This window comes from Ictalurus punctatus, chromosome 27 (genome assembly GCF_001660625.3).
Source record: "Ictalurus punctatus breed USDA103 chromosome 27, Coco_2.0, whole genome shotgun sequence".
In the NCBI taxonomy this organism is placed as follows: Eukaryota; Metazoa; Chordata; class Actinopteri; order Siluriformes; family Ictaluridae; genus Ictalurus; species Ictalurus punctatus.
In genome coordinates, this window is record NC_030442.2 from 3,276,768 (window position 1) to 3,304,757 (window position 27,990).

Sequence of the window (27,990 nt, forward strand, 5' to 3'; positions counted from 1 at the left end):
CAGGGTGCCAATCCATCACAGGGCACAATCACATACACACATTCACACACCCAATCATACACTACGGACACTTTGGACATGGCAATCAGCCTACCATGCATGTCTTTGGACTGGGGGAGGAAACCGGAGTACCCGGAGGAAACCCCCGCAGCACGGGGAGAACATGCAAACTCCGCACACAGGGGCACGGTGGGAGTCGAACCCCCGACCCTGGAGGTGTGAGGCGAACGTGATAACCATTAAGCCACCGTGCGCCCATTTAGTTGAAGATATTCATATTAAATAGATATTCATATTAAATTCATGTGAGAAACTTCTCTGTGCCGTCAGGTACCCATGTGGTATATGCGTAGATCTCCTGTACTATTCCAGACGGACTTATAAACTGTGTCTGATACATGGCCCTATTCGCTTTTACCCACCTGTGATCTTTTCTAATGATAGTAGTTTGATCTATTACCTAAAATATAAAATTTAAAGCACATTGACCTTGGCTAAGATCACTGAAGCATTGCTGAAGGTGATTGAACGATTGTGTGAATGAAGGCATTTCCTAGGTTGATGAAAGTGGCCCTTCTTTGTTTGGGGAATTTCATATCAGACCACCCACATGAGAGTTAAAACTTTTTTATAGGGTGCCATGGGATCCCAGTTTCAATGCCCACCCTCCAGTTCCATGTTAATAATAGTCACACTGAGGTGTTCTGAAGTTTTCATATAATGTTTTTAAAAATGTATTTTTTCCTGGCTATGTGGTTTTCTCTGAGAACATCATTGTCTTAGGTTTGGCAATACTTCTTGTCTCTCCCTCTCTCTCTTTCTTTCTCTGGGGCTGGAAAAGTGCAGTAATGTGTGCATTTCAGTTGACGTTTCTAATTGGCAGGCTCCAACGTTGTAGGAGAGAAGTGAAGTGAAGCAAAGGCTGAAATTCCTCGAGAGGCCTGGGCTTTTACTGTTATTCTTCAAGCAAGCTTTCAAAATGTGTGCGGTACAAAGAGCCAAAAAAAGAAAAAGAAACAATCATCAAAGAATTGGGGTTTTTTTATTTAAAAAAATGGAGAAACAATATGTTCTGGTTTTTATTACTGAAAAATAAAAATAAAAATACACTGAAACATTGCATTCAAATCAACAATGCAATTTCATCTTTTACAGCGTAATTATTTTTTTTTATAGATATATACACTTTAATTGACCATTGGGCCTGGGTAGAAGAATTTACTGTACAAAACATACTTGTCACCGTGAGCCATGAGTTCCTGTTGTTTTCATTGGCCTAAAACCCATTTGATGGCCTTTGCACTGATAGAGACGTTACTGCGTAGTTCAAAAACTCCTTTTTGTTTAATATGTTTAATGAAAAAATACTCTCTCCATATACATATAAATAGATTTATGTTGTGCAAATTGCAAGTGTAAGGTCTTTACAGTCTGGAGCCCCCCCCGCCCCCACCCCCACCCCCACCCCCAACCACCCACACCCCCACACCCCCAGTATAGCAGGGCTCAGGAAGAAAAGGTGATAAATGAATGTAATATGTGTGAGTGAATGAAGGGATGAATGAATGAATGAATGAGGTGAGGAATGGATGGATGGATGGATGGATGGATGGATGGATGGATGGATGAACAAATGGATGGATAGATGGATGGATGAATCTCACTGGTTTGATCAGAATGGAAAACATTGTGTCTTCTCTCACTCAGAAACAAGGCACCGCAGACTTTACACAATAATTATAATAAAAATAATATTACACAAAATACCAAAATACTTTTAGGGAGCCAGCTTCCCAAAATTTAAACCAAAGTCATATTTTGAAACATCCATGACTTACACGAAGTTGATGTCATTTTTAGTATGTTTCTTTATTCTATTTTTTGATGTTTTTTTCCCCTTTGCTTGTTGTTTAATAATGATAAATAAGACAGCAAGGCATGGTTCGTTCATATACAACACAAACCTGCTAATAAGTCCCTGACTCTTCAATACTGTACACCTTTATACATGTTTTGGACTTTGGTGCCGGACGCTGAGGTATCACACACCACCAAGTCATTGGTGAACAATAACCAGCATGTGACCATCTCAGTCAATGAAAGTTACTTCTCTCACTTCAGACATATTTTGGGGCTCTACCACTTTCCCGGGATTGGTGTACCACACTCGTACCATGCTACATAAGTGATGTGTGAATTTCCTCCGATCTGGCCGAAGTGAACTGGTTCTTGCCTCACAGCTCTGAAGTAACCTGAGAAAGACAAAACAAATGTTATTGTTCTGAGTTCACTAGAGAGATGTTCCTTCCAAAAGTAAATTGAACTGGACGCTGTTTTATGTGAGCCAATGATCCAATGTGCACATCAGAGGCCTAGTTAGCAGGGTGGGTTAAAAATCATTGTTCTCATCAGTGTGGTGTGGTTGCTTGGTAACCATATTCACATGCAGTACGGTGCAAGCAGTAAGTGACTGGCGTGTTTCAACTAGGTTGTTACCGAGAGGAAAAAAACACCATGGTACTAACTGTGGCAGCAGCACTTGCATCAGTAACACAACAGTGGCAGCAGGACTAAATGAACAGAGGCAGCAACACTAACTGAAGAGTGGCAGCAGCACTAACTGTGAACAGTGACAAGGCTGCTACGTCTCTGATAGCATAACTAACTGAACAGTGGCAGCTATAACTGAACTGTGGCAACAGAAGGACTAACTGTATAGTGGCAGCAGCAGTAAATGAGTATTGGTGGCATGACAAACTGAACAGTGGCATCAGAACTAACTGAACAGAGGCAGCAACAGCACTAACTGAACAGTGGCAGCGTCATGCTATGTGGACATCCTTTTGAAGGTTTAGCGCATAAAACTGAGCAGACTGAGTGACTTTCATGAACTTTTTTACTGGAAATTTGCACCCACCCCTGATTTCCTCCTTTGTTTACACAGTGCAATGTTAGTGGCTGTCCGTCGAGTTTAGACAGACTGGCATTAGTGGCGGTATTGCATAACAGTTTATCTGACCATGTTCTCTGTGGTAGATAGAATAAAACGTGAATGTTAGCAATTGAAGTTACAGCTTATCAATATTTGGGTGGGGATGGTTCTGTGTTTGATGACTATTAAAAAACCCATTATGATCAATTTTGTAAAACAAGTTTCCTTGATTTGATAGATCAATTGTCTTCGCAAGCAATGTTCTTCATTTGAATTTCAGCTGGTTTAGAAACACATATAAAAGCATAATTTTCCAATGCAGTCTTTTGCATTTTTAGTGCCACGATTCCAGCTACATTTTTTCAAATTTCCCTTGGTTTGGCACAGTGTGGTTTCCCCACACTTGGACAACTTTAAACAAATCAGGGCCGACCCAAAAGTTGAAGGGGTAAGTGTTTTTTTTGTTTTGTTTTGCTTTGTTTTTTTATTTCACTTGTGCACTAAGATTTCTGATTGATATGTCTGAAGGCTGTATGTATTAAGTTGTCAGATTCGCTGAGATGCTGTTGCAAGATGTTGGTACCTGGTCGAGATTCAAGCTGGTCTGCAGGCAGCTGTGTCCCGGTCCTTCCATCCAGGAAGGAGTCTACAAACTGACAGTGGTCCTCTCCATGGCCTGTCTGGTCCCCAATGTTGTAGAATTTACCTGAGTACAGATTGTGAGCTGTTAGCTAAAATTTTCCTAGCTCTCATACAGTTTAGTTACATTTTTTTGTTCCGACCATTGTACATTGTATCTGGAAATATATAACCTTTTCTGCCAATCTGCAAAGTGCAACGTAGACAAGGACACTTCTGCAGAACTGTTACTGGTGACCTAACTTCTTTCAAAGTTAAATTACAACAACGTTCCTAATATGTTACTTCCCCAGAAACAGGGTTTGCGCCCAGTCTGAAGGTATACCTCCCTCCAGAGTTCAGTTTTAGCCTTGTTCTTCCAAGATTCTACTATGGCCCTAATCTTGGAGATCTGCCCTTCAGCAGAGTTCAGTCCCAACCATGTTCCTGGAGAATCTATCACCCAGTAGAATTTACATCCAACAATAATCTAAAAGTCCAACTAAATTAGATGGGCCAGCTGGATCAAATTAGATTCGGAACTAAACCCTGACACATAGTAGACCCCCAGGAACAGAGTTATGCACACCTAATCTAGTGTTGGACTCTCCTAATATAAATATCTTGTAAACTATTTATGGAGTACTGACCGTTAAGAGAGTCGCTCAGGTAGATCTTATATCGAAGTGAGTTGCAGAGCTGAATGCCGACAAACTTGCGATACCATGTTCTCTTAACATACTGCTTGCCATTGCACTCAGAGTATGAGTCCGTCTTGAATGGGAACTGAGTCCAGATAGCGTCTTTGCCTGAGGCAACCACAGAAAGAACCAATTGATTACATTTAAATGCATTCAGTTCATTTGTACTGGCATTATATTATATTCATTGCACTGAAGAAGAAAAAAAAAACCTTTGTCAGTAGTTCCAAAGTATTGCACAGTATACTGGACAATTTAGAACCCTTAAGGATTCTTTACTTACCTCTTTTTTTTTTTTTTTTTGCTTTTTTTTTTTTTGCTTTAATGGTTCTACAGTATCATACATTGAATCCTAAAACAAAGTGTTCCTCTATCTGTTCCAAGTCGAGTCTTTTTTGGAAGCCAAGAAGCCTTGTTTCTTCAATAAACAGAACTTTTTTCTATGGGTTCTGTAGAAATGGGTCTAGGGGAAACCCATAAAGGTTCTATGTAGAACCTTAGATCACAGTGTTACCCTATCAAAAGGGTTCCTAGTAGAAAGGCAGCCTTTCGACTGGAGAATCGTGGGTTCTAGACAGAGGTGTTTTAGTCTAGAATCAAAAGTTCTATGTAAAGTTAAAGCCTATAACACGCTTTAACTTTAACTATAACTTTAACTTCCTATAACAGTTTCCCTTCTGGAAATAAGGGAAAGAACCCTACAACAGAGTGTTCCTTATCAGAAAGGCTTCCAAGTAGAACAGCAGTCTGTTCTTCAGTGTTTTTAAATAGCATTTGTCAGTGGAATCTATGTGCTTACATTTCTACAGCGGGGTCTTTATGTTCTGCAGTAAGGTCTCTCTGTTCTCATGTAGGTTCTCTGGCATGTTGGAGTGTGAATTTTTTTCTGATCTAGAGTCTGACTTTTTCAGTTTAGATGAGGGCAAAAGGCAGTTCTCACATGCTCTCAAATGTTTTGCCTGGACTTGAGACACATTTTAAAGGAAGAATGTGTTTTTGTTTGAAGCGAGTTTCCAAATGCTTTAACATTCACTGTTCTCTCTCAATCTCTCTTCACATCGAATTGTGCTCCAGAGACTTACCTGAAACGTACTCGCTCACTCTGGGATCCGCTACAGAACAAAAAAAAACAAAAAAAAACAGATGAGATATTTGCGTTCACTGGTTCATTTGAAAGCAACCACGTGACCGAAGCCATCAAAATGATGTGTAGGCTATAGGAAAGTTAGCAAGACTAGCGTTCCAGCTCTATGTTGGCTAAGCAGAGGTGGGCAGTGTGCCTCAAGTATTAAACTACAATAAATTCCATCTACTATAAAGCAGGGTAATTTTTTCCCCAAGATATTCTTTGAATCTCCCTGTTGAGGACAGATCCACTGGCATGGACAAGTCAACTGGGTTTTCCAAAGCTTTAGGAGACACTGATTCAGGTGCAGTAAGGGCTGAAGGTAGAAATACATCACTCCTGTCTTCATGAAGTCTCTTTCAACATCTCCTTACACATAGGGACAATTGATCATTCTGTTTATTCCTCTCTTTTGGTCTCTAGCTGGCACTGATATTTCTTCTCTCCTCACTTCCACTCCATCCCCTCCCTAATTCCTTTCCTCCTTTTTGCAGAACCAAGAGCTAGAGTTCTCCAAGGTTGCCATAAGTCATTTGCAATGAAGTTATGTTTTGTTGTTAATAAGCTTGGAAGGTTTTGAGTCAGGATTGAGTATCTCAGCATGATAACGGGGGGGTCCAGTGGGGTCTGAGGTTATAACTAAAGCAGGGTTTTGTTTATTGTTGTTTTTTTTAAATTTTTTTTTACGGTTTTAAATATTTAGGATATTTGATTTTCTGACAAATCCCTTAAAGATGCATATAACACCTGGAATCGCATAAGTCTGTTTTAAAAGTGCATTACATCATCTAGATCGTTTAATTAAAAGGAGAAAAGACTCATAAGTGACATGAGTGTTAGTATCGGAAAAGAATGCCCGGTCATAGCTTGATTTGCCTTTATGGTGTAAGTGGTGCGTTGTCCCGTAGTTTAATACACATACCCGACTCTGTGTTAAAGGTCACTGGTTCGCTGGGTGGCCCCTCGCCCAGTTCATTCTTTGGCTTCACTTTGAACTCATAACTATGTGGTAAGATGAACAGAAATGTTATGAAGAATGGTAGATGAGCAAATATAATCTTGTAAACTTAGCTGAGCTTCCAAGCAGTTTATCTCAAGAGCCCTACTTCCTCCAGAACCGTAACTCCACTTGATCTGCTCTTATTAAACTGGATAAAGCATCTAATCTCACTGAAATGTGCTGGTCTTACTCTCCATCCACTAAGCTGTGATACTTGAGCCACATACTCTGCAGATGGTGAGGCCTCTTTAATAGATCCTCCATGTGTGAGGTGCTGATGATCTCCACACACACCAAAGTCCCAGGTTATATGGAGACTTGCTTAATACTCTTTCGGGCAAAAATCAGGCCAGATCTCATTATTGCTGACATTGGTCATAACTCTACATGTCTGTCATTTCTCAGCTCAGAGTGTATTATTTTCCCTCTGGATTATGACTGTGTGTGTGTGTGTGTGTGTGTGTGTGTGTGTGTGTGTGTGTGTGTGTGTGTGTGTGTGTGTGTGTGTGTGTGTGTGTGTGTATGCCATGAGTATACCTGGACTCAGGTTTGAGGTTCTCCACAGCTGTGTGTGTTTGGTTGGTGGTCAGGATGGAGACCTTTTCTCCTTCAGGTCCCTTTGTGGTCGAGATGACCTCGTACTCTGTCAACAAACATGGTTAAAAGCATTCAGAATTTTGTTAGTGGTCAAGTCAAAGCAACTTGAAAGAATAATCTTCATTTATAGTATATTTCAGTATATGCTCGAGATGGGTTATACCGCTTCAGAAGATCAGCGAGATATGCTATATAGAGCTTTATATATCATTAGCAAACTTTTTAGTCAATATGAAACTTAAATAGAATAAAACTGCAGTTATGTGACCAGACTTTTCGTAATACTGAATTAGCTGAAACTTAATTAAAGAGACGGGCAGCTAGCAACATGTTATAGTGCATCCGATCTAGAGGTTGTAAAAGCATGTACTAGCTTTTAGAATGATAAAGCACATGCTGTGGTTTGGTTATGTTTCCTGATCCTGAGGAATAATATGCAATTTTACAAATATCTTGGAATCAAATGATAAACCAGGTGTAAGTGTTACACCAAGGTCTTTCAATTGAATTCACAGAACAACCATCGAGTTCTAAGGTATGATTTAGTACCAAACGCTAATCAATTTTAAAGCCCTCATGCCCTTTACTCAAGGAGATTCATCAGTTCTTGGAAAAACAAACCTCCGTCAGGTCTTGAAGGGACGAAGAACTGATAAATCCCTCTGGTAAGCAGGAGAACATTGTCAGAATTTTACCATGTAGTCCATTTAACCTGATGTTATACCTTTATAATGATGTAGATGACTGAAAAGCACAATGCACATCCTATATAAATGGTGGGGAAATGGGTTTATGTCTACTTACCTGTGGTTTCGTTGTCGGTTTTATCCCAGTCAAGGATGATGAAGGAGGGACAACCTTCCACAGTGACCACGGTAAGGTTAGACGGAGGCGTACGGGGAGGACCGGTCACTGTGGTTTCCCCTCCTTCATCCTCTGGGAAATAACTCAGAGACTTGGTGATGGAGCATGGCTCATCTGGTTTCTTATCCGTTTTATACACCACGTGAGGAGCTGGGACAATAAAAATTGGATTTGTTCACGCTTCCAATGCCAATCTAGACTCGTTTTAAAATGACAGTGGAGAACTTCAGGAGCAAAATTAAACATAATATTAAATGGGATCATTTGCATGTTACATGACCAAGCACAGCTGTCTGCTGTTAGATTTTATTCCTCAATATGAAGTGCTAGAGATATTTCTTTACCAGTGAAGCGCTCTTTGCCCATGGCATCGATTTTGGATGCCGGAACAGAGCTGAAGGCAGACGAGTTCTCCCATGTTTCAAACTGTGTTACTGTGAAATCGTGTGATGAAACAAAACATAAAATAACACAAGTCGCAACATTTCACAAACAATTCATAAAATTATAGCCATAATGCTAAAAATCTTCAAAGGTTTGCTCTTCTTATACTACGATTTTTTTATTATTACCTGTCACTGGAGAAGTGGTTGTTTTGGGTTTGACTGGTTTGGCAGTCACAAGGGGAACTTTTGGCTGCAGGAATGTTGACTTGTCCTTTTGTGGGTCGATCAGTATGTCTAGTAATAAAAAAATATATATATAGTGTATCTGGTTCTAAAGTATATTTTAATGTCAACCAATATACTACACACACATATATATATATATATATATATATATATATATATATATATATATATATATATATATATATATATATATATATATATATATATATAATTATTGTTGTCCATAAAGAAATGTGCGGAAGTCATTGTATCAAATAAACATTGTAGACATTTATTCTACAAGCTCAAACATTTCCTGTTACTTTTAAGCCCCTGGTCTGGCTCTTGCTCTGAACAGATTGATATTATTATATTAGATAAACTAATATTTTTCCTGTAACAAAAACATTCTCATAATTTCTCCGTTTTAATATAGTAGTATTTGGCATGTAGCAAAATAGCTGCTATTAAAATAATCATCCTTGGAACAAAACTTTCTGTGAAGATTGATATCACAAATTCCACAAAGTACCATGATCATTTTAGCTAATAATAATAATAATAATAATAATAATAATAATAATAATAATAATAATAATAATTAAAACCAGTGTTTTTGCAGAGAAAATGCACTACTTAAGAATTAAGTCTTGCATTTATTTTCCATGGAGGGTGCCAGTATTTCTGAGGCTGATTCTACAGTGTGAGCAAAATGTAAATAAATTGTTATAAAGAAAATAGTCGAACATTTGATAAGCTTCCAACATGAATGTCTGTGTAGTTTTTAAAAAAAACAAACATGAATGACAAACTTGCACGTGTGTAAATATTAAAATGCTCATTGTGTTTCGTATTCACTGTAAAAATGTACAGTGTGTATTGTAGAGCGAAATACCGTGTTACTATTCAGCAGGATTGTACTGTAAACGATTGGGCGATTAGAGCAGTGCATTGGGTTATAGTAAAATACGTGAAAACGCAATGCATAGTGGGATATCTAAAGTTTTAGGTGGGAAGAACTGAAAAAGAGTTACTTACAATACTTTACTTACAGTACTTTTAATGACACCTAATTTTCTGCAGCAAATTACCTTATATTTTTTACAGTAAAGTTTTGACAGTGTTGGTTTCCAGTGATTAGATGCTAAAAATCAGCAAGGAGGTATTAAAAAACAGTGATAAAGAACTCACCTTTTCCAGTGGATTCACCAACCAGGTTGGGCTTTTTATTGGGGTGGAAAGAAGGTCGAGCAGGAGAACCTGAAGAACAAAATCAAGCAGTTATAAGTAAAGATTGAGGTTTTTTTTTTTTTTTTTTAACTTTGAAAATAGTTGAACCAGATCCAGGCAATGTGCCCAATCTTTCATACATCGATACATCTACAGGATACATGAACAGGATCTATGGTGGTGTTGCAAAATTAGGGATTGGATTTCCTACATCTCTATATTATCTTCAAAATGGAAAACAAAACAAAACAGTGGAACACTTGTACTATTTTGTGATTGTTAATTGCTTTGACAAACCTCAAAATTCCAATGAGACTTTTGAACCAGCTGATAATTTTTTGAAGTGTTTTATTCCTCTTATTCCTCTTAATCTCCTGTACAGGAGTTTGCCAACAATTACAATTTCTGATTTATTAAAGAGCAGAAAGACACTTTTTCATTTTGTTATGGAACGTCCGCAAAACAAGTTATTTCCTGCTATCGCTTCCGTTGTAACAGCTATAATAGGTCATCCTGCCATGTTTTCTTGAAGTTACTAAGACAGAAAAACGTAGCCGAAGACTTTCCCTTGTCGGAAAACATCACCGTTCACGTGTCCCTCACCATATCCACGATTACACATGGACTTTAATCAGCAACTTTTGCAGATTTTGAAATATAATGTGTTTTCTGAAAAATATATAGATTGGCAGCCAAATAGTAATGGATGTGCTGGGCCAAGTAATTTAACAATCAAAGGAGTCGATAGAACTCTTTTTACAACATCAACTAATATGTGAAAGTCTAAAAAGTTAATTGAAAATGAAATAATTGGAAATAGAAGACTACCAGCAACATGACTTCAAAGAGAACAATCTGGTCTGGAAATTGAGCAGTCTTTGAGTTTAAAAGTTCACGATGCTTTGTTTTCTCAATCTGTTATGACTGCTCAAAGTTCAACTTTGCTGTCGAGTCAAAATGTCTCATTTAAACAGAAAACGTCAGTTGGTGTTTGAATTTGCAGAATTTATCTTGCAGATCTTGCCAAATAATAGAGACAAGCCGAAAATTAGATTTATGGGAAAAACAAAGACTGACGGGTTTAATTCCGAGCGAAAACGAAACATTGTTGGTTTAGTAGAAATTTGTCCTTTTTTGTTCAGGACTTCTGTTCTTCCAGTGTAGCGTACGAGCAAAGCAACGCCTAAAGCAAACTGGCTTGATGTAATGGACTCTAGCGTGGAAAATTTGTTCAATCTGTTTCAGAAGCAGCAATAAAATCGCTTGGTTCTTAACAGAGTCCAGCTCCTAGCATGTTGTGGCGAGAAGAGAAGAAAAAAATGGTACAAAAAGCCGGGCACGAATCAAGTTAAAACTTCATTTTCCTAAAATAAAGTTGAAGACCAGCCGACGCCATACGTCCATGAGGAAATATTTTCCAAAGACTCAGCCAGGGCACACTGAGCAGCCGGCCTGATGGTTTTGGACCGAAGCGTCTGTGGGTATCATGCATCTGGTGGTAAATTGAGGGCGACCAGAGTGGATTGCAAATGAATCTGTCTGTGCCTTTAATGTAGAACTGTTCCTCAGCAGAATGACCGGTATCACCATGACCAACCATGGGAATCTGTAAAAAAAAAAAATTTGGTACAATTGTCTAGTCCACACTAATATTGATTAATTTTATTTACTACCAAAAAGGTAATATGGCAATTGTGTTGTAATATGGATGTGGAAAAAATGCAGCCTTTTGAAAACGCTGATGTGTGATTGTCACGTGATTGCCACAATTCTAAAAAGATATACAAATTGCGTTCCTGCTTTCATTATAGGGTATTTTCATTTCTTGTTTCAGTTGTACAGCATGCAGAAACTCAGGTTAGTTTCTTTGTGGAGTTTCACATGTTCTCCATGTGTCTTCGTGGGTTTCCTCCAGTTTCTCCGGTTTCCTCCCACCTCCCAAAAACATGCTGGTAGGTCGATTGTGTACACAAAATTGCTCCTAGGTGTGATAGTGTGCGCTGGACCCTGCGATGGATCGGTGTGGCATCCAAGATGTATTTAGGGATAAAGGCTTAGAGAAGATGAATGAATGAATAAGTAGTTCTAATATAAAAGCATCACTGTGTTATGCTCGGTCTAAAGGTCAGGGGTATCATTTTCGTGGTTCGTCATGGATGGCAGACTGAGATCGCAGACTGTGTGGCGCTTGAACAAGTATTCCACTGTTTACTGAAACCTCTCGCAAGCAGATAACTCCATCATTTTCTGAGCACTATTTATCTACATAAATATATACCTGGAAATAACTTAGTCTTTGCTTGAATACTGTAGATTATGATATTACACAGTATAGCAAGGCGATACACAACACATTGAAGCTCATAAACACTACATGGTAGTCATGCAGCTCCATGCAGAACAATAGCATGAAGGACCTTACATTTATTTTTTACAGAGGACAGGATTCCCAGCGTATTTGATGAAACAAACCCATACATAGGCGCCAACTTCTGAAATTCATTCAGGATGCTTAGAACTGGTGACAAATGTGTGACGCCATATGATTTCGTAAACGAAATACCTAGCTACTAAAATTAGTACATTAAAATTGCACACTGCTGTACATTACCAGAAAAAGGGTATTGTAGTATGGCTCTAAAGCTTTCAGTCTTAGGTGAGACTGAAAATGAACACTGCAACATGTAATATTAGTGTCTAAATGGGCCTAGGATTTTTTATTTTTTTTTAAACTTGAAATACTGTGAAGCATCCACAGAGCGGGCGCCTATGCCCAAACATGTTTGGTAACCACAGACAAACAAGTTGACAAAGTTATAACTCCAGGGGCCGTTATTGCTAATTCCGTGAAGGACTAGTATCCATGGGGCAGAGCACTACATGGTAACATCACAACAAAGATCACAACAGCAGCCGCACCATGAAGCATATGCATCTGCTGAAGCTTGCGAAAAAAACAAAAGCACCAACATTGAGTCGAGGACGTATGAGAAACATGACAGGGCGGCGAGCAAATGGGCTTAAAACACTTGAATTGACAGAGATAACCAAACAATGGGTAAAGACACCAGCATGGAGAAATGCGGGTTAATGGTGGCTGACAAAACACAGGAACACGGGGTCGGCTCATTTTACCCATTCTGGCTCTGGACCACATGACTGGTTTGGGGAAAGACATTCCTTTATGATGTTGTCCGTTCACTGTTGGAGGGAAAAAAAGGGATTGTTATGCAGAAACAGGACAAACAAACTGGTTCTTGTGGCAGAACTCTTATTAGAATGAGCAACCTAACAGGACTGAGGTTTGAACTGGGGACTTAAGGACTTCAATAAGAAACAAAGGCGGCTGGTGGGGAGAAAAGGAATCTGTACAGATGGCAGGCCGGCAGTCGGTCTGTGCCCATCGCTGTAAATCACACACACTTGCACTCTGTGTAAAACTGTCAGAGAATAGGCAAGCGTGACGGTTGGTCTGCACACACACCACATGTTGCAGAGCGGAAAAAAACTGGCTCGGAGGCAGCATTCATCACTTCCAGCCTTTAAGAGTCGCATTACTGCGCTGGTTTAGTGTTTCCCGTCTTACGCTCCATCCAATTCATGACTGCTTCGGTACAGTAATTAGTAGGAATGCATTGATACCGGTACTCATGCTCGTTTACTTGTACCGCTCTGATACAAAAATCCGATCCTGTGTGACATGATACGAGTGCACGATGCAACGTTAAAGAACAGATTACATGAAATGACAGCGATCTGGATGTGATGAAAGCAAAGCAGACTGCAAACTGTGAAAATACCGAGAGCCGGAAATGCAGCATCTTCCTACAATACAGGTTACCTTATTATCGCTAAGTTCATCGCTAACAGTAAGCTCTGGCTCTAGGGGAAAAAAATGTCTAGCAGATGATGCTAGCTGAGTGAAAAGAACTCTTGCTCAGGTGTGTTGTTCTTGTCAATCATCTGCTATTGGTCTTTGGCATAACATAAATGCAAGAACCCACGCGTGTGCCACCATATAAACCAGGGAAACATTCACCGATCTAAATAAAAATGTTCCCTGATGTACCTCAGTGGGTCTGAAACATTGGTATTGATGCATCCTTAGTAATTAGTTGATGAGGTGAACAAGATGGGAAGTGGCACAATTGTATTCTTTTTCAAAGGTCAAAGTCATGCATCCAGGATTGAATATCATTGCTTTAATAGGGGCCTGGGAGCAATGCATTGCCAAATGTGCACAGGTGTGTGGGGCTTGCTGCTTTTGGACACCATCCAGCAGCTCAAGTCAACTAGACAGGACAGCTCTGGTCTCAAAGAATGCTAACGCTAGAGAAAGGGAGTGTGTGTGAGAGAGAGAGAGAGAGAGAGCGAGAGAGAAGCTGAAAGGAAGGAAGCGAGGCATTAATATGGTGCAAAGGGGTTAGAGTGGTTCCTTTACCCCCGTATCTTCTTGACGAGTCGTTGGCCCTGGGGAAAGAAGGGTGCCGCATGCCGCTATAGAAGGGATAGAAAGGAGTTCTGCCCACAGTCGTCCGGTTCCTGCTGCTCACTGTTACGACTGAATCGAAGGGTTTGGGTGGAACAGACAAGCTTGGGTCTCTCAGAAAGCTTTTACCTGGATAAAGAAATACAACAGCACCTCTGGTTACTGTGTGTGTGTGTGTGTGTGTGTGTGTGTGTGTGTAAGTAGTATAAAAGGAAAAGCACTATGGGCAAAATTCCAGGTCAACAAGTGTATCTGCTTGTCCCTTTTGGATAAACTGTTAAAGCTTCTAAGTAGAACCCTGCAACGAATTGTTTTCCTATCAGAACGAGTTCCAAGTAGAACCCGTTTTCAGGAAGGTAGAAATCCTTCTTTAGAACTTTGTCAGGCATTTCCGATTTCATTAAACTGGTGATTATAGAACATGACACACATCAAGGGTTCGTTGGATACTTAAAGGTTCTTAGCTTCCTAAAAGGAAACACTCTCTTGTAGGGTTCTTTAAAGTTCTTCAAGCGACAAACATAGAGTGTGGATGTGATATCACGAGACACAATCAACCAAACCGGATTTCGCTTCCTAAAATGATTAGAAGGAAAATTGTATTGGTCTCGTCCTTTGGCAATGTAGCTAGACTCAATGTCAAAGGCTAACGCAAACCAGAACCATCAGAAACCGAAATGTTTGTTTGTGTGTCATGTTACAGTGAAACCACCAAGCATAAACTCCTGAATGTCACGAAGATGTCAGAAAACGTAGTTACAAAGTGCTGACACTGGAGACTTCTTCCTTAAATGTTAGAAAACCTCACTACATCAACAAATAAAAAACGAGTGCTTTAATATAAACCTGTGATTTGCAGCTGCACTATAGAACATTAATGAAGAACTTAACAGTGCTGTGGTATAATTGTACCTAGTAAACTGGTGATGCAGTATAAAATACATCTATATAGCTAAGAAATTGTTATTGTTGTTTTTTGTTGCTTTTGGTAAAGATCAAAACATAGGTACATGGATGTGATTAATGCTTCAGTGCAAATTTTGTGGTGTAGACGTGGCCACAGTAAGGTGTATTTGGTGCCGTTCCTGTGGAAGCAAGACACAGTGAAGTGAAGTGAAGTGAAGTGAGACTCCTTGAGAATAGATTAGTATAACTGTGAGGTCACATATTAGTCCTGGCGCGAGCTACTGTGGACCTCTCAGACAGTCACTTGGGTGGCAGCCATTTATCTGACAAAAAGAGAAATCAGCAAGAAGATTACTGCAGTGAGGTCAGCCCTGTACCCGTTATTGTTACTGGCCGTCTCTCGGATGGTTTTATCTGTATTTGGAGGATGAATTAAAGGGATTACAGGATGTAGATTTAAAAAAAACAATGATAGATCAATGGTCACCAATGGGGCGTTCTGTAAAGCCTAGAGCAAATTTGTCTTTTTTTAATTGGAATTCTCGGTGCTGGGATGGGAAAATGCCTCCAACTACATAGGTCTGTCCGATTCAGGAAAAAAGAGCCACATCACGAACACTGTAGTCGTTGTATAGTCAATAAGAGACATCAATCCTGCAATTAAACCATTAGCATTAGAAACAAACCAACGTAAAGGTTAATTACCAGAATTACCAGATGAACTAAAAGTCTTGGGAGTGGCACTTGGTGCCTTGGTCTGGGAGAGGCCAAGTCGCCGGTCGCCTTCGGAGAGGGTCTGAGGGGTGACAGTGGTTGTCTGGCGAGGGGGTCGAGTGGACAGGAGGTGTGGCAAGCCAAGAGAAATCCCTCCGGCTTGAGAAGAGGTATTTCTAGCAAGGCTGCCTGTGTCTGTTTCAAGAGAAAAGGAGCAAAGCAGCATTGACTATTGAGACCACGACCTCAAGTAGTCCATATGGATTCATTTGTTTTTTTTGCACCCTCACCCTGCTATCCTGTCACTATAGATTACAACTGATTCCCCAGCATTCAAATCAACTCCATCAATTCCAGATGGCACTGGTGTTCAAATGTCTGACAAGAGACAAATGACTTCCCTCTGCCTTTCATCCTGTATCATTTGGACCCGTGTTATTCAACAGTTTTCTTGGGTTTAAATTTTTTTTTTTACTGTTGTTTTTTTTGTTTTTATTTGTTCGTGGTCTCATCATCTAGCTGGTTTGAGTGAGAAGAGAGAGAAAAAAGCTTGTTGTTTTATCCTGAGTCTGGGAGACAGAGGGAGACATGAAAGGACTCCTGATCACTGCCTTTCTGTCCTGAGACTGGAAGAAATCACTGCGGGGTTTTTTGGCATGCATGGGTCTCATGCAGACTGAACCATTGCCAACAGATGAAATGCAGCATAATGAATTAGATCTCTGTGGAATGTGGAAGATGAATCAAGGTATAATTAGGATGTAATCTGAAATTCTCTGAAGCTCTGTACATTTTCCTTAGTATTTTGTGAATACTCTACAGATGGATGGAAGGGTGGATGGATGGGTGAGAAGGGTGACACATATTATCCTAGATGGTGATCACAGGGTGAAGAAGTGCTCAAACATTTTGCAAAATCAAGACATCATGCAAAACCAGTACACGTTCCTCTACATGGCAATCTGGAAAAAAAAAAAACTTACACCAACGAGGACTCCTTCTCTCCAAACAGGAATCACGACTTTCTATCTCTTCACTGGTTCATATCATGCCAACATGCAGCCAAACAGAGAGGGGGGGGGCAATCTCAGTCTCCGCCCACCCCACACTTGCTTCCCTTCCCCCATCCCAGCAGCAAGAGTGAGCACAAAGCTGAGTGACTACAAAAATAAAGGGCTCGCTATTTTACCCAGTGTTAGCTGAGACTGTTTGGGCTCACTGGACCCAGGGATAAGTGCAGTTTCCTGCTGGACCAGAGGAGGAGGAGGAGGAGGCACTGTGGGAAATAATGCATTGTTTCATAACTGGGGAATTAGAAACACAAATGAAGGTGCTTGAAGTAAAAAAAAAAAAAAATTAGGGTAATACATAACTGCAACCAAACTCAGAAGACAGTGAGTGGGAGAGAAAAGTTCAAGAAAGAAAGGAAAATTACCAAAAGATGTCTTTGGAGCTCCAGGAAAAGCAGGATTTGTGTGAAGAGGTGGGAGTCTTGGCTGGGTCCTGTTGTGCACAGCTAATAGAGCAGAATAAATAAATTAGATAGATAGAAAGAAAGAAAGAAAGAAAGAAAGAAAGAAATGGACAGTTGGATGGGTGGATGGTTGGGTGGATAGATAGATAGATAGATGCACATTTAAATTAATACACTGTTAATTCTTGCCACTCTAAAATGATGGACAGACCCACACTCGTTCTTCTGCATTTAGGAGAATAAAAGTCGAGGAACTTACCCAGCCGAGGTGGAAACACTGTACGTGGTCCCGGCATCGGAGGCTTCTAAAAGAATTTTTACAAAAACAGTTGTGGTTTCCGTGCATTGTTTTGCGCTTTAAAATAGTGTCTTAATATATTAATAGATCACAACACTGTTGAATACTAGATTCTGATTGGTCAGAAGGTGTTGATTCATTTTCTACGACAGCAGTTCTGACAGGTTTATATTAACGTCTTGCGTTTAAATAAAAAAAATCTACGTAACTGTTGACAAGGTGAGTTTTTCTTTAAGGAGTCTCCAGTGTCAGTGCTTTGAGGTAAAGCTCAGAGGTAAAAATGTCAAACTCTAGGAATCTTGATGTGTTTTTTCCCCATCATATCGCCAAACCCTGTCCTATGGTTCTCATCGCCTATTCCTGTATCTATCCCTTTCATTTGCACCCATAAAAAATAGACACGAACACAGACATTTTAACAGATATAACCCTCTCTCAAGGTGAATGAGCAGCGGAGAACATACCTCAGGCTTGGTCTGACTCGGTTTGTAGGGATTGTGCATGATTTTTTCTGGAAGACAAGAGCAAAAAGAGATTAGAGCCAAGTGCCTCGGAAGTTTCAGATTTGCAGCACGTGCCGCGTGGTCATTTGGTATTCTCTGCGGATTTTCTTCCGACATTTAACGGATCAGCTGTGGTTTGTGGAGTCAAAACAGTTCTTGTGGGTTGCTCAGATGGGATTATATCACGTCATAATAATAAAAAAAAAACAACAACAATGTTTTCCTCAAACTCAAAAGTATAAATCAGACATGCTGAAGGCTGGAGGTAAATTACAGGGCATTTCGGCAGTTGTGGTTAGCTAAGATAACATTTGTGGACAGGATTGGGACAACTTGTTGCAGGATAGATTGGTTAGCATGCCTACCCCCCATGTTGGTGCTGTGGATGACGGGTTTGCTCCACACGCCATTGCGGTCATCTTTGTTGGGTCGGACGCCAAATTCGTAGTGGGTATTGGGTTTCAGATTGTCGATGACCGTGTCACTGGTGGGACATGTCTGATAGATCCACTTCCTGTTCCTTTCTCTGTAACGGATTGTGTAGTACCTACGAGAAGATTTTTACACATGATGAATGGAGGAGGAAGAACAGACGGGACTCTTAATGACGGGGTTGCCATGGTCACACCTTCATTTTGTTTGTCCTTGTTATTGTCATCCTGCCGCACCAAAATTCTATTATCTCGATCCTCTGCTGCCAATAAACACCAATTACACGAACCTGAGAAGCTAAATTGATCAAGTACTGGTTTAGGGTCAGGTCTCCCCTGCCAAAACTTCTGTATTCTCCAGGATGTGTAATGCTAACATTGTCCTTGATGGTCACAGGAATAAAGACCATGAAAATGTGTAAAATATTACTACATCTGACTGTTTTTCATTAAGATTTAAATTCAGGTCTAGCTAACCCTCTCACTCGGGTGCAGTTACAGCCTGGGTAGAAGTGCTGAGTCTGGCAGATTAGGTTTCCTCTGCAGGCTCTATTTTCGCCGTGCCCGTGTTTGGTAATGTGCAAAATGGCAGCCAGGACATGCACGACATTAGGTTTTAATAAGAGCCCGGCTCGTGCAAAAAATGCACTCCTCTGCCACATTGGTGCGGATCATGCTTTCCGATATTTAGTCCAACAGTTCTCCATTTCCATTGTGCCAAAGAAATATACTATAGCAGTGTATGTGAGAAACAGAGAAGGAGAGATGTCTTGAAGACACACCTGCAGTGGCAGGAATCCATATGCTGCATGATCATTTTCCACTAAATCGTGCGCCTCTCAATTGAGAAGTCATGCATCATAAATCGCAAAGTTCTGTCAGGCAAAAAGAATGTATAACAAATTTATATGCCTTTTCTTTCTGAGCACACTGGTCCAATTGGGTCTCCTTTGCATTTCAAAGCTACAAATGATTAAAACACTTGAGCTGGGAAGAATAAAGGATGTCAACTGTGCACTTCAGGTTTTGAGGTTGAGCACATAATTACCCTTAATTGTGTTCACAGCAACACACAACTTGAAGGAATTTCAACAAGGAAGAGCAAATTTCATTGAATTAAGGCTTTGTCAGTTGTCCCTCTGGTGGAACCTTTAAGGATTCTATGTATAGTAGGAAACCCAAGTAGAACCTTAAGCTAAGAACCCTTAGTTATCCAATGAACCATTGAAGAACACTTTTTTTTAAACTTATTGGTCCTTATATTCTTATTAATACTTAGAAACTGTCAGGCATTTGAAATTTAGCTCATGTATGTACTTGGTACAACCGGGAATTTTTAATGGTGTTTCAAGGGTTCATTGGATAATTCATTAATTGGATAATCAGTATCTTTTTGGTAAGGGAACACACTAAGGGTTCCTCTGAAAGGACACCCAATTTTAGAACGCGTACTGTTACTAAACTACGTCCACCAGGGTTGTACCCTAAAGGGTTATGTCTTGATTTATGTCCTATGTCTTGTGTACCTTTCACCTGAGAACATCATTATGGTGCAGCTTTAAAATGAATTTATGGGACAGCTTTATTTAAATGAGTTTAAACCCAGGATGTACACTTGAGGGCACCAGCCCAGTGAGTGCTCTCTACTAACTCTACTAACTCTATCTCTAACTGATGACAAATTTTGCTTTGGCAAAATGCAATCGTGAGCCCATATTAGTAGCTTGTGTATGAGAGCATATGCACATGTAACACACCCATCTTCCAGGCAGTCATTCATGATGTTGCCCTCATAAGGCGCCTTAGTATATGGCCCCCAGGACAGCAGAACTGAGGTGGAGGAGACGGTCCCAATCACCAGGTTAAGGGGCTTGTCCAGGTTGACTTTACCTATAGGAAAAACATCATACAAAGATCACAATTCATAATCTAGATTTTCATCATGCTGAGAATGGACTTGCAGGTCACTACTGTGGTATTTTACCTGTGCATTGTTTCTTCACATCATTGGGTTTGATTGGCTGGACGGCAACTAGGTACTTTGGTTCAGCATCTAAGAGTGAGAGACAAGAAATATAATCCTGTCACACACGATTTTCCAAGCCATCCCTTGTTACCTTGGGGAACCAAATAATGGTAGTATAAAGTTCTGTTTGGTGCTACACCGACTGAAGTTATTATTGTAATATCTTAAGCCAAGAAGGGAAATGTCACAAGTGCATGTGGCATATCTTATCCCTCAAGTCCAATGAACCGTTCCTTCACCAGAGGGCCTCTCCACATGAATAAGTGGCTTATCTCTTCAGGTACAGTGCCTCTTTCATTTTGGTCGGAAGTTTTAAGAGATTTGACATTTGATATGTGCATTAAGCGAAACGGCATTTTAAGTCATTCGAGCTGCTAAGCGCTTCCATGCATTTCCATAAGTCTGGCTCTCAGGGAAAGAAACCTAACCTTCGGTGAAGTCTGTTCAGGGAGTACAGATATACATTAGACTGTGGAACAACAGAAACTTTGGCAGCTCAGGTACAAGAGCTGCTGTTTGGCAAGAACCAGGCTGATTTATGTCACAGGTTGATTCATGTCCAAGCAACTACAAAATGAGGGGAAGCTGTTACATTTCTGGCATATACTGCTCAGCAATTAAGTTTAAATACCTCTAAGTCTAACAAAATGGCCGATCCCACTTATAGGGAATTATTCTGACTTTTGAGCTATGTGGTTGTTTTTGGATCGAAGCCACATCAAAGTCTGACTTTAATAGCAGTTAGCATGATATAAATTTTGCCACTTTGCAGTTGGGGTCTATAGAACCTTCTGTGTCAAAGGCAAAGCTGTTTCGACCATCTGCGCTACACATGCATCTGATCTTCACTTCAACCTTATGGATCTATTTAGATATTCTAGGCTGCTGTCTGAATTGAATAACTATCCCACTGTGTGTTTTTAGATCAGTAATTGAGCACAGTCCGAGGGTCAAATGGTCACAGGGTACCTACTGTTCTGTACTTTTATTCAACGTCCTAAGGGATTTTTTTGCTTTGTTCACTCCTGGAAGGAACATAGCAGAACCCCTTTAGAAGCCTATCAAAAAGAAATCCTTGTGGAACTCATTTCCAAAAGGTTTGGAAATGGTTCCAAATAGAACCCCTTTAGAAACCTAAAACCATTAACCATCCAAAGAATCCTAGAGGAACTCTGTTCGTGAAGAGAATATTTCAGGGTTTAGTCAGTTCCTCTTAGGTATCCATGAGCCTTTCACTACTTGAAAGTTCAATGTGGAATTCTCCAACCATGGGCTTTTCCTTTAGAAAATGCTACAAGTAAAACCCCTTTAGAAACCTAAAAACATTAACAGTGCAAAGAATCCTTAGCAAACTCTTTTTCCAGGTTTTAGCTAGTCCCTCTCAGGTACCTTCACCCCTTAAAGGTTCAATGTGGAATGTCTTTTCAGGAGGAACCCCTTTAGAAAGCTAAAAACTTTAACCATCCAAAGAATCCTTAAGGAGCTCTTCCAGGCATTTAGCCATTCCCTATCAGGCACCCATGGTCTTTTTTGCTTGGGAACCTTAAAAGTGATTTAAAAGTTTGGCCTAAAGGTCTTTGTCCACCACAAGTTCTGTCATGCCTTTGCTGAACCCAGTGTCTACGGATTGAGTGGAAAAACACGGCAAGGCAGTGACCAAACAACGGTGAAAGATAACCACACTGAGGTAATGTTCTGGAATAACGCCTGGTAGCCTGAACTGCCTGCAGGATCTTGTGCTTGTCCACACTCGTATATCAAAAGCACTGAAGTCTTGTAAGCTCTGTATGCATTAACGTTTGGGATTTGTCAAATGATGGAACCTGGGCAGAATAGACGTTGCTGAGGAAACATCGAACAGAGAACCAAATAAACAATGAGAGAGTTAAGCATGCTGTTGAAAAAAGGGTCCTAAAGAGATTTGTGGAACTGCATAAAGAGTGCTTTAAAATGCTTTAATATATCAACCCCCCTGGAAAGGCCTTCAAATTTGCAAAATCATTTCTCCTCAGAACTATTAAGAAGATGTTGCCTAACTTTTGGTCTGCTTTTTGTAAAGAAAACCACCACAAATCATTAATCACAAATATCAGGCCAAGAGTGAACTCATGGGACAGATCCTTTGACCCATAGCTAACCCTGCATTAAGGAGATGCAGATAATGAAACAAAATGAACAGATGTCATGAATGGGTTCAGTCGTGGAATATCTACTGCTCTACAGAAAAATATCTAGAGGGAAACAGTAACCAATGCTTACCATTCGGCCACCTGACCTTCTCAAAACATCTACAAAGCAAATGTGGGTTGCACTGAACTATTGCAACCTCATTTATCTTGCCGTTCTCCAAAAATAACTAGGTCCATTCCTAAAGTAAATGTTTGTGGCTTCAATCGGAGCATTTTCCAACTTTGGGAGCCCAAAAGACAGTTGTTTTAAAGTCCTGCTCGACTAATGCGTTGTGGTTTTGTGCTTTTGCAGCATGCTATTTGAAGAAAACCTTACTATCCCCATTCTGTGGTTTGTGGTATTTTTCTGACCCTCATCTTGTGAAGAGTGAACACTTAAACACCAATTCCTGACTGGGTTATTTTGATGGACGTCATCGTGAGGTCTAAGACATACCGATCTCTGTCTCATAGGGTTGTCCATTCTCTGGAAGCTGGATGAACTGCTTGGAGAACATGCTAGAACCGTAGCCCAGAATGTAGCCCTCAAGCTTGATATCAGGGTTGGGTCGGAGGAACTTCAGGACAATGGTGTCACCAGTAGCGTTAATCCGAACCTTCATATTCTGTCTTCTGACTGTGGTAGAAAAAGAAAACATTCACACAGCACTATGAGTGAGCTGTTTATTATGCACATGGATCCGAAAAGAAATGGCAGATTTACGGGCTTGTGTTGATACACCACAGTGTAAATGAAAGATATGGTTTATTATGTAAAGAAAAATGTAAGCAAATGTGGATTCCCTTACCACAGGACTGTTTGTTTGTTGCCTTTTGTATTGTTGTTGATGTATTAGATTAGGAAAGATGGTGAAAGGAACTATTTGTCATGAATAACGTGTTTATACAACTTTCTACACAACATTTTGGATAATTAAGAGTCCATTGCCTCCTAAAGAAGGTTTACCTGAACCTCTTTCTGAAACCCTACATAGGTTCCTCCACAAGACCAAGCCAAGGAACCTTTTCGGATTCCAACTACTTTCCTTATCGACCTTACTTTGGAATTATGAGCCACCCAAACCTGGTACAGCTACAAATAAAACACGTTTCCTTGATCCTTCTGTCGATTCACGATTTGACTCTGATTTCTTTGACAGCTACAAGCTTAGTGTCTCTAAGGCTAATTTGCAGCATGGAGAATGTTTGGACTCACTCTCACTTCCCCTTCCGAAATCCAATAAGCTTTGGTGGTTGAGTGGAGATTTTCCTTCTCCACCACTTTCCCCCATTAATCAGAAGCCTGACTGATTATACTGGGCTAAATGGGCCAAAAAATATCTTCCTTAAGCTGATGTGAAAGTGGCCCAATACCGGGTTTTCGGGAAGTGTTTTGGAGCGAAATCTTAAAACGAGCAGTTCATTACAAGCTTGGGAACTCTGCATCATCGGTCACATCAATCCTGCTGCTCTACACTTTCCCAGTCATTAAATGTGTTTGTTAGTGTTAATCAAGATCAACATCTCACACTGGACCAATAATGAGAGTAGATGTGGGGAAATTCTTTAACCGATATGATTAAAGCAATGGTTTGGTTTAGGGAAGCATCAATACCGAGTCCGAGTACTCGTTTTTTTGGTACTTGTCGATACTGATGTGTGTAACCTACTTAGTATTAAGCAATTGCGCTATTTATAGCGCTTATGATGTAAGTGAGAACAGGAGTGAACTTGTCTTTGTGGACGCTCCGCAACTTAACATACAACATTTTGCAGTCATTTTTTTTTTTTCACAAACTGCTGTTGTATAAGCACTTCGGAACGTGCCGTTAGTTTAAAATAATCAACGTATGTGTGGTAAGTTCTGTACAGTAACTCAGCTGGACACCGAGTGTCTTGTTCCTTCCATATGGCGTAGCACTTAACGCATCATATAGGGCTCAAACGAACGTTTAGTACTCTCAGGAATGGAAATGAAGCTTACAGATTTGAGATTCAACATTTCGCCGGTGCTTGAGTTAACATCCAAGCTGCACCTGGCTGCCTCCTTTGGGGGAAAAACACAAACGTGCCGACGACGAGTTGTTCGCGTTCCAACAATTAACACCAATAATGGCTTGAAAACAGAGGCCAAGAGTAACGTTCAGTCATTACACAGATCCTGGCTCGTGCTGGGTTTAACGAGTGCTCGCGTGTACATGGTTTTGGAACAATTCAACAAATTACATCCTTCTTTCCTCTTTTTATTTATTTATTTTTATTTCAAACCACGCTCATTATTCTTGTCTTCCTATTTCTTAACATATAAATCTTTTCTCTTTTTTCTAACAATACAAATTCTTCTCTCTTTTTTTTTATTCTTGCTTAACATTTCTTTGAGTTTTCTCTTTTTTCTAACCATGTTCATTTTTCTTTATTATTTTTTTTTTTTTAACTATGTTAATTTTTTTTCTTTTTTAATTATTAGAAACACGTTGAAAGGTAAACTGTTTTCCTTTCTGCTCAATTTCTCACGCAGTGTAGCTTCATCATGCTGCAGTGAAAATATTTATTCAAGCCCTCACGTTTTGGAGCCTTGCATATATACGTCTCGACTCCAGATGCAGTTCCAGATTTAGGAGGAACAGTATGACAAATCCAAGATCCCTGACAGAAAACCAGATTTGGTTACGCTTGTTTGGCTTCGGGTGATAAATATCCATAAACATCCCATATATATTCCAGGAATCTACCAGAAATCCAGTATAACGTCTTGCTCTATGATGCGAGAGATGATTTTAACAAGGACAGGGTGTGTGTGTGTGTGTGTGTGTGTGTGTGTGTGTGTGTGTGTGTGTGTGTGTGTGTGTTATGACGTTCTCTCTTTTTACCACACTCCATTTGGCCAGAACACAGCATGTGAGCAGCACAAGTGTACTTTTCCTCATTTCTTGTCCATCTTTTAATTCCTTGTTCAATGGAATGAAAAACACAGGGGTTCTGAACACTTTGCCTTATCTTCTCAACACACACATATACATGCACACATACACACACACACACACACGTTCTCCAACGCTGTCAAGTTTTCCAGGTTTCTAATCCTTTTTTTCCTCCTCTTTTGAGCAGCACTCATCCATGTGACACATGTAAGGTTCCTGTTGCGTTTCTTCGAGCTCTTCTCTTGTCTCCTCTAAGCTATCAGCACTCGCACTTCACATGCACTGACACTTTCACACATCCGTGAAGAACAGTTTTCAGACATTTGCACTGACTTTCTGTTTTTGAAATATTTGAAGACACACACACACACACACACACACACACACACACACACACACACACACACACACACACACTTCTAAACACTTCTAGACCTTCTGGGACATATTCCAAACTCCTAATCAGCAGACAGGGTACCGGGACACCACTGACCACTGTAGGCGGCGATAATGCTGAGATCAAAGACATACACACACACACACACACACACACACACACACACACACACACACACATTTATTTTTAGACATTCTCATGAAGTAAGGATATACACAAACACACACATACACACACACAAACACAATATTCTTATATGAACACATCAGTTTCACACATAATTTTAAGACATGCATATGTAAGTAGGGATATACACACATGCACATAAATGCACACACACGCACACACACACACACGCACAAGCATTTTTAGACATCCTCATGAACTAAGGATACATACAAGCATGCAAACACAGACAATATTCTTATATAAACACACATCAGTTAGACACACACACACAGGAATGCACACTCAGACACGTGAGGAAACAGATTTGTGGACACTTGGCAAACGTGCATGCACATACACACACACACACGAATGCACACTCAAACATATGTGAGGAAACAGATTTGTGAACACTTGGCAAACGTACACACACACAAACACACACACCAGTTTTCATGCTCATGTGCATTAGACACAGCAATCTTGGCTCAGCCTGTACATTCTCTGCTGTATTATTCTAAACCTCGCCTCAAATTGATTACATTTGTTAAAAACGTTTAAAAAAAAACAAAAAAACTTGAACACTCTGCTCTAACACTCGCAGTTTTAAAGCCGCAGAAGATTTTTACACGCTTTTTTTCTGCTTTGTATTGCACTTGAGCCAACCCACGAACATCTGGACGCTGGACGTGCTGGCTCTGCGAAAATGCATTTTTATTTACAATTTTATCCCACTGCAAAAATAAATAAATAAATAAATAAATAAATAAATAAATAGATAAATAAATAAAGCTGCACTGTATTGTCGTCGCTGCAACCTGGAGCAGTGAGTTGTGCAAAATCTCTCACACACTTCTGAATGCACCTGCAAGGCCAGAGGTGTGATGCTTCTTAATGCATACTTTTAATGCACATACATGAATTCGGGAAAGATTACACACACACACACACACACACACACACACACACACACACACACACGTCAATGCTGAACATCTGCAATGCCGGTTAAGTGTTACCCAGAGTGCATTTGTGCTGAAAATGAAAATTTGACAAAATGTTTAGAAAATTGACTCAAGTGCACTTGCCTCTGATTCTCCTTGCAGAAGAATCTGAGAGGAGTAGAATCCCGGCGATGGAGAGCAGGAGGATGCAGTGAAGGAGTCCTGGCATGGACATGGTGCTCTGAGCACAGGTAAAACACGCTTCACTAAAAGAAAAAAACAAAAACAAACCCAAAATAAAAACCCTTCTTCTTCTGTTTGAAGTGTAAGACTCAGGAGGTGCTCAGCTAACAGACTGATGGACCTTGAACACGTCCGTCGTAATCTATAGTGACCCAGAGGAGGGAGGGGAACGATGATGTCACAGCACACACACGGAGACATGCTTGGACACACCCACACACACTTTTATACAGAGAGAAAGGGGTATGGCTTTCATTTCCCCTCTCTGTCCCTCACTCGCTGGCTGTTGAACCCCCCCCCCCCCCCCCCCCTTTTGTTTCAGTAAGGGCAAGGGAACAGGCAGCTGGTTGGGGCAAAAAGAGTGAGAGGAGAGAAGGTGAGGGAGAAATGGGGAAAGTACACAGCCATCATGCCTTACTGAACTCTAGTCATGCAGATAGGAAGATGTCATCAATGTATTTAACAAACCGTCATATATCAAACAGGGACAAAAATGTCATTGCGTCACTGGGTCACATTGGAAAGATTTTTGGAATAAAATAAATAAATGGTGGTGTTCTGCATCTTTGCTTGGCCCCCTTTTGACTTATATTTTTTTTGGTAGTTGGTAGATGGAAACACACAATATT

The 27,990-nt window shown here is 40.2% G+C and overlaps 1 protein-coding gene and 1 long non-coding RNA gene across 13 annotated transcripts in view; one reads left to right on the forward strand and one right to left on the reverse strand.

Moving 5' to 3' along the window:
* Positions 1 to 27,575, forward strand: part of LOC108259458 (uncharacterized) — a 34,614-nt gene extending 7,039 nt beyond the window's left edge. Inside the window, exons 2-3 of the long non-coding RNA XR_008393658.1 lie at positions 27,281 to 27,369; positions 27,443 to 27,575. This is a non-coding gene — a long non-coding RNA (uncharacterized LOC108259458). The remainder of the gene's footprint in view (positions 1 to 27,280; positions 27,370 to 27,442) is intronic.
* abi3bpb (ABI family, member 3 (NESH) binding protein b) lies at positions 1,024 to 27,500 on the reverse strand. 12 transcript variants are annotated; one of them, XM_017458871.3, is made up of 22 exons: positions 27,263 to 27,500; positions 23,146 to 23,325; positions 20,479 to 20,547; positions 20,252 to 20,384; positions 18,429 to 18,610; positions 18,025 to 18,071; positions 17,522 to 17,567; positions 17,224 to 17,304; positions 16,978 to 17,064; positions 15,789 to 15,983; positions 14,121 to 14,297; positions 12,815 to 12,880; positions 9,641 to 9,709; positions 8,411 to 8,518; positions 8,183 to 8,272; positions 7,779 to 7,988; positions 6,915 to 7,020; positions 6,300 to 6,379; positions 5,334 to 5,363; positions 4,201 to 4,359; positions 3,516 to 3,638; positions 1,024 to 2,252 (listed from the first exon to the last, which is right to left on the reverse strand). In XM_017458871.3, the coding sequence occupies exons 1-22, from the start codon at positions 27,351 to 27,353 to the stop codon at positions 2,137 to 2,139; spliced, it is 2,445 nt and encodes an 814-aa protein (XP_017314360.1). In that variant the 5' UTR covers positions 27,354 to 27,500; the 3' UTR covers positions 1,024 to 2,136. The 12 variants fall into 12 exon arrangements, with proteins under 12 accessions (XP_017314360.1, XP_017314359.1, XP_053532724.1 ...); XM_017458870.3 differs by having other exon boundaries at positions 15,780 to 15,983; XM_053676749.1 differs by having other exon boundaries at positions 15,780 to 15,983; positions 23,146 to 23,321; positions 27,259 to 27,500.
* Positions 27,576 to 27,990: the final 415 nt, after the last annotated feature.